The sequence below is a fragment of the Triticum urartu genome, chromosome 6, assembly GCF_003073215.2.
Source record: "Triticum urartu cultivar G1812 chromosome 6, Tu2.1, whole genome shotgun sequence".
Taxonomy (NCBI): Eukaryota; Viridiplantae; Streptophyta; class Magnoliopsida; order Poales; family Poaceae; genus Triticum; species Triticum urartu.
This window is the reverse complement of record NC_053027.1, coordinates 368093541-368101071: the sequence shown is the minus strand read 5'-3', so window position 1 is coordinate 368101071 and position 7531 is coordinate 368093541. Positions and strand designations below refer to the sequence as shown.

General features: G+C 47.5%; 1 protein-coding gene across 1 annotated transcript; it reads left to right on the top strand.

Annotated features, from left to right (window-relative positions):
* Nucleotides 1-5977: 5977 nt before the first annotated feature.
* Nucleotides 5978-7146, top strand: LOC125513533 (prohibitin-3, mitochondrial-like). The gene has a single exon (XM_048678662.1). The coding sequence runs from the start codon at nt 6055-6057 to the stop codon at nt 6901-6903; it is 849 nt and encodes a 282-aa protein (XP_048534619.1). The 5' UTR covers nt 5978-6054; the 3' UTR covers nt 6904-7146.
* Nucleotides 7147-7531: the final 385 nt, after the last annotated feature.

Below are 7531 nucleotides of genomic sequence, written 5' to 3'. Positions count from 1 at the left end.
TGTCGGCTAGCACATGGCAAAGAAAGTGGTCATTAGGTGTCTCTCTCTAGTGGGCCACCCTCCCTTTTTGCCATCTGCTAGCTGACGGCAAAGCTTCTACGCCATCCGCTAGCAGACGACAAAGAGACGGTTGACGGCAAACAATATCTTTGTCGTCCGCTTCTTTGTCGTCAGTTTTCTTTAACCTTATGGCAAAGACCTTCTTTGCCATCAGCTTGCTAACGGCAAAGAGCCAGCTGACGGCAAAGATCCTGTTTCCAGTAGTGATTGAATAAATAGTTACGTTCTCATGTCATGCACATTACAAGTGTTGTTATTGCCCTGTAGTTTCACACACTTATATTTTGTCTATTCTTCTTTGTCTTAAACATATATTATTTGAACGGTATCTCTATCTTGATTTGGCAACAAAAACTAGAATGATATAGACCTTACAGTGACCATGGTACATAGATATATGTTTGTTTCATGTTGTTGTCCTGTCCACTTTACTACTGAACTGATTTACCAAAATGCGTTTCATATACAACATGGTAAACCTGTGATGTGTCAGCTTGTTTCTCTTTTAGAATGCGGACAAAATATTGGAGAAGAGTACCCCATTATGCAATGGTAAAGGAAGTAATGTCGATAAGGTTCAAGATAGTGAGACATCCATGTTGGTCTCCAAGAAAGCTGATAAAAACTATCTTGACGACAGTGAGACAACCCAAAAGTCATGTCTTGATGTAGTGTTCAAGTTACTGGCCACTACTGCTGGCACAAGCTCTTCGAACTCGCTGCCTGAATCAGTCTGTCTTCTTAAGTCTCAACTTCAAGTTGAAATACATCGATCAGATGTGCTGCGACACGAAGCCGAAGGACTAAGGAAGTCCCTGCAGAATTTAGATGCATACTTTCTGGTGCAACAGCAAGCGCTGGAGGATTTAAGCGCCAAAAAAGAGAAAGTTAATAAGCTTGCTAACCATCTTGCCAGCATTATGGGTACCCAGGATATTGTTTCTTGAGCTCTTCTGAAGTGGTTTTAGTTCTGGACTTGTTTTGCTGCGGCGTTTATTTGCACTGGTCGCCAGCTTTGACAACCAGTGTATGTGCTATGCTGCTTTGTTCCCTATATTTGCACTGGTGGCGAACTTTGATGCCCGGTGGATGTAATATGTGTAATAGCCGTAATAGCCTAGCATAAGTTGCTTGCTTATTTATTTCCTTGTTGTCTTGTTTATTTGCTTGGTTGTAGTCAGTACAGTTCTTTTTCCACAGTTTGCTAGTCGCCGCAATAACCTATTTTTTAAAACTAGGCCACAATAACCATGGGCTACATATTTACTGTAGTGACCATGGGCCTCCTATAGGCCGTAGAAACAATGGGCCTTCTATGGGCCGTAGAAACAATGGGCCTTCTACGAGTCGTAGCATCAATGGGCCTTCTACGAGTCGTATGATCGATTGGCCAAACATGGGCCAATAACAGACCGCATTATGTGCTGTAAATGGGCTAGAGTTGGAATCGTCCGTTCATGGGCCGACCATAACGGGCCGTCGTTAATCGGTCGCAATATGAAAACGACCCAACGGATTAACGAGCCGCAAACGGGCCGACTGTAACCATGGGCTGAATTTGGCCCACAAGCAGAAAAGGCCAGTAACGGTCCGTAAGTAACCGAATGCTGGAAATGAGCCCAAGAATAAATGGGCCCTGAGAAGGCCGAAAGATACATGGGTTAGAAACGGCCCAATGGAATAATGGGCCGTTAATGGGTATAAAGTGGTACACTGTTCATTACGGGCCAGTTTCACCACGGGCCGTTAATGGGTCAAGAGTTACAAAGGGCCTCATGGGCCATACATGGGCCGGGAGTTACAACTGGCTGGAATCATATTGGACGGCCTAGATGAAACTACTAGGCTTAATTCGGATAGGTCGTAACAGGTCGTGAGTTACTGGGCCGTAAATGGGCTATATACGAACATACCGTTAATAGGCTTTCCATGGGCCGGCCCGCTACCTTTTGACCAAGTCAAACGGTCGGCCTTTTCACCGGAATGGGCCTCTATTGGGTCGTACCACATGTCGATGTATCATAGACGCCTCATGTCCAATGAGTGGATGACATCTATCCCAACGGGTGAGCCGACACGTGGTTCCTCTGGCCATTGAGAATTTTACACATGGAAAATCCCCATTGGTTCGAGTTGTTAACGGGTTATCGAATCCAAACCGGGCCCGATAGCTTAACGACGACTTGTTACGGTGGATGCCACGTGTCGGTCACCCTTGACGAAAGCACTTCCATGACGCGCCATTTATCGTCATGGAAGTGGACACTTCAGTGATGACAATTCTGGTAATGTAATGGAACACTTCTACGACGGCATGAGTATGACTATCTTTATTCTGTCATAAATTTTCATGGATGTACATTCATGACAGAAAATGTGACCTACTGTGACAAACACGTATCATCATGGAAGTATATTTTTTTGTAGTGCTAGCTCAAGATATAAGTGAAGCACATAGAGTATTCTAATAAATTCACGATTCATGTGTGTCCCTCTCAAAAGGTGTGTACATCAAGGACGATTATGGTAAACTAAAAACCAAATACTCATATCATACAAGACGCTCCAAGCAAAACACATATCATGTGGTGAATAAAAATATAGCCTGAAGTAAATTTACCGATGGAACGAAGACAAAAGAGGGGATGCCATCCTGGGCATCCCCAAGCTTGGATGCTTGGTTGTCCTTGAATATTACCTTGGGGTGTATAAAAACAATCCAAAGACAAATGCAAAACAATTACAATTGGATCTAAAAAGGGTATGGGAATCTACAGATGTATTTAGAAAATATATATCAGAATGTATATAAGCCCATTGATTTGTTCAGGCAGTACAGGCTTTAGATATCAGAATTTGAGAAAGCAATATTAATTGCAACTATTATACATGTGGCCATAAGTGATCCCATGAATGTCGATTTGAATGCTAAGAAAACATTGATGCTTCTTGTGATATCTGTGAGTAGTGGACAAAAAGGTGAAAGCCAATTTAGTATATTCCATTTGAATGCTAAGGAATCAAGTTGAATATATAAACCAATTAAAGAAGAGGACACTAACAAACATTTAGTACATTTTTTGGCAGGAATAGACCTAACAAATATTACCTTAGACAAGTAAAAAATCCTCTCCATCCCAACCACTTCATTGCAATATTAAAATGAGACAGATTCCCTAGCCAAATTTGTAGCGGTAATGTTCATTCAACCTCTGAACTATATTTGGCTAGGGAATATAGTATAGGGAATCTGTCTCATTTCAATCCAAATTCTTGTGTAGTTGATTAAGGCTCTCCTTGATAAGGAATAACAACCTGCACACTTTAGAAGAAATCTAGATGAGGGAACCAAAAAATCTTCAGACAGTGGCGGCGCTAGGGGTCTTCCCCGGACTTCCATGGAATACTAAAGAATTGTTCGATCCATTTGTATGCTGCTACTGGCTTGCTGTATATTTGTTGTCATATTGATATAAAATTGCACAAATGATTACCAAGGAAGAAATTTCTGGCTCCGCCACTGTCTTCAGCTATGTGCATTCATGAAAAATTAAGAAATCAGGCACGCAGATTGAAGGAGGAGCTCATGTGGACCTGGTGCTTCACCGTAGTTGAGGACTTGAGGGCACGCCATCCCCTGATGCACTCACGAGAGGGCTTACTGGATTTGAAGAAAAGAGGAGGCGGCGGCCGCTGAACTTGCCACCAGTGACGACACATCTGCCCCTCTCATGCGTGTGTGCTGCAACAGAGGAGGCGGGGCTGAGGCGCTGCGTCGGGCCGACCAACAACTATTGCAGTTGCTCTGGTCAGCGAGCCTACATTCCACGGCCGACCCCGGCTCCTTGCTCATGCTGCTCCAGCCGGCGCACCGTCCGACACTCTCCCACCCATATTAGTTCCGCCTACCTACGCCAGACTCGCCTCGAGCCGGCTGCCGCCATGAAGCTTAACCGGCGGGATGTGGTTCTGCGAGGAGGAGAAACGCGAAGGGAAGTTGGGCTCGATGTGGGGAGGGATGTGCACTGCGGTAGGGGTGCGGGCGAGGAGGAAGGAGAGGTGCAATGGCTCTGGCGAAGAGGAGGAACTCTCCCACCCGCATCCGGCGCCCGGCTGCTTCCGCCTACCTGCGCCAGGCTCGCCTCGATCCGGCCGTCGCCATGGAGCCTAAACAACGGGATGTGGTTCTGGGAGGAGGAGAAACGTGAAGGGAGTTGGGCTCGATGATGGGAGGGATGTGCACCGCGACAGGGGTGCGGGTGAGGAGCAAGGAGAGGTGTGGCAGCTCTGGTGACGAGTAAGGAGGAGGAAGGCGTGCTACGGATGTGGTGATTGGGGAAGGGTTTGTCACCAGCGAAGGGTGTGACGCGCACTGAGAGGAAGCACGCCTCGCACGAGGGACCCAACGCGTGGCGCTCGCAAGTCCAGTTGTCAGTTGTGCGTCGGCCACACGGACCCAACAACGAGCGAACACAACACAACTAACCACCGGCCCCACCCCTCGACATGGCCCCAACATCAGTGGCCTTTGTAAAACTAAAATAATGGCACTAGACGACCAGGAAGAAAAAAAGGCAAGTGCACCGAACAACCCGGAGAAAAGACGAGTGAGTGGACGCGACAGTGCGTGGATGTCAGCCTCGGCACTGCTCATGCAGGAACCCAACAACTCTCTCCCGTAATCAAAGCGACATGGATTGCACGAAGCCCACCGGCCGACGTGTAGGACCAGCATCAAACTGGACCACCCATCATTGTGTAGGAAGACGCGGGTGTGCAGGCGTCGGCTCACCCTATTTTTCGCATGCATCACATTGCCCCACGCCTCTCTGTTGGTAAGGGCTCACCAAAAACATCTGCACTAACACTAGCGCAGAGAAAAACAACAGAAAGTCGCTTACACGTAGGACCAACGGCCATTTCGGCCCACTCGTCATTGCATGGATGGGTAGCATCGGGCGTGGTTGTGTCGTTCTAGCAGGCTACCGAGCCAGGAGGAGCCAAGGACGCGCGATGCTATGCGCACACGTGGTGCCCAAGGAGAGATCGTCCGCGACCAAGAAAGCAATGACCCAGCCAATAGCGCTGGACGCTGAGCCCACAGGTCATCACCCCCAATGAACTCACCACACGGTGAAAACCGACAACATAGATTTGCAGCGACGATCCAACGTGAGGCAGCGAAACAAAGACCGGGTTGACCAAGATCTAACAGACGAAAACGATGCAAATCGGGGGAGTACCAAGGAGGCGAGTTGCCCAGCCACCTTATAGGTTTAAATTAATATTATTATGTCCTTGCTTGCTACTAATCAATCTTATGTGGATTTCATTTATGAAAATATTAATATACACCCCGAAGGGATGCTTTGGAGAGGCACCACTTACATCTTAGGGAGAGAGAAGAAAGAGTGCATCCTTATGGAGCCTCTTTTATTAGAGTATTTTACCCAATCATGCTCAATTTTAAAAACTAATCGAGACAATATGAAATTACGAATGTTACAAAAACGATAAATTACTCCCTTTCCATCCAAACAATAGATGAAATCATTGCTTCCTTTATATTCCAAGTGCTAAATACTTAGCCAGCCAAACACTAGAAAATGACATTGAACCTCAATATCAGTATCTTAAGATATTTGACAATTGAGCCAATCCAATGGAAAGACCATTTTTCTCTTAAGCAATCCAATAGCAAGACCATTTTTCTCTTAAGCAACCTGTTTTAAGATGAAATGGCAAGACCTTGGCTTGAATGTCTACATCCAAACAGAGCATTCAAAAAAGCAGATCAGAAATAATAAGGTGGATGGGCTTGGTAGGCTCGCCCACCCACTCGCACAACAGGCCAATCAGGCCCATCCACTTGCACGGCCCGCACTATGCTTCTTCTTCTCTATCAAGAAATGGTACAGCGTTAAAGCCACCAGATCCCACGGCGCAGAACTACCCCAAACACCAACCAAAATCCACCCCCAAACTAGGTCATCCATGTCTGGCGGCGGGCAAGCAGCGGTCTCGTTCCTGACGAAGCTCGCAAAGGTGGCTGCCGGGTTGGGCTTGACGGCATCTGCCGTCTCCACGTCCCTCTACACGGTGGACGGCGGCCAACGCGCGGTCATCTTCGACCGCTTCCAGGGCGTTCTCCCGGCGGTCGTCTCGGAGGGCACCCACTTCCTCGTCCCCTGGCTCCAGAAGCCCTTCCTCTTCGACATCCGCACGCGCCCGCACAGCTTCTCCTCCACCTCCGGAACCAAGGATCTCCAGATGGTCAGCCTCACGCTCCGCGTCCTCGCCCGCCCCGACGTGGAACGCCTTCCTGAAATCTTCACCAACCTCGGCCTCGACTACGACGACAAGGTGCTCCCCTCCATCGGCAACGAGGTGCTCAAGGCCGTCGTCGCCCAGTTCAACGCAGACCAGCTCCTCACCGACCGTCCCCACGTCTCTGCCCTCGTCCGTGAAGCCCTCGTCCGCCGCGCCGGCGAGTTCAACATCGTGCTCGATGACGTCGCCATCACCCACCTCGCCTACGGGCACGACTTCGCCCAGGCCGTTGAGAAGAAGCAGGTCGCGCAGCAGGAGGCTGAGCGCTCCAGGTTCCTCGTTGCGCGTGCAGAGCAGGAGAGGCGTGCTGCTATCGTTCGCGCGGAGGGAGAGAGCGAGTCCGCACGGCTCATCTCAGATGCCACCGCTCTTGTAGGCAATGGCCTGATCGAGCTCAGGAGGATCGAGGCTGCCAAGGAGATAGCTGGGGTGATTGCGCGCTCACCCAATGTTTCCTACATCCCTTCTGGCAACAACGGCCAGATGCTGCTTGGGCTCAGCACTGCCCGGTGAATGAATTGCCACTTATCTTCCAGTTGGTCACAGTACTTTCGTCACTTCAGATGCCCAATTATCCTTCACTTGATTACAATACTTGAATAACTTCAGATGCTTCGACATAGTAGTTATGATTTTATCGTAGAATGGAGACTTCTATTATGGAAGAGTCATTGAACAAATGTTGTATTTTGGTTGCCAACCTATGCTATATTTGTGCTTATGATGCGTTCTTGAATTACATGAACCTTTTTATTATTGCAGGGATATGGTCCTCAATGGTTATTGCTCAGAGGCAACTTGGTTTTTGAATTATTGGTTTCATTTGTTGTTTTTTCTGATTAAAGTTCTACTATTGTTTTGTTGATCATATTTGTTATTGCATAGTTTGGTCTGGGTAGCCGTGCAACGCGCAGCAAAATATTGCACTCTGTTTTGTAAATAGGGTGAGCATGCATGAGCTGCATTTGTCAACACTACATCTGCTTGTAGTTAATCTTTTGTTGATTTTCTGGTTTTACTACTAGTGGAGTATACTAGAACTAGCTATTTGACCATGCATTGCAACGGAAACATAAATATTAGTTATCCTACGTATACTTTACCCTCACCGTATACTAGATTTTGATAGCATTTTATTTAG

What these genes read in the sequence shown, in the direction of transcription:
- LOC125513533 (XM_048678662.1), top strand. Translation starts at nt 6,055, where the DNA reads ATGTCTGGCGGCGGGCAAGCAGCGGTCTCGTTCCTGACGAAGCTCGCA.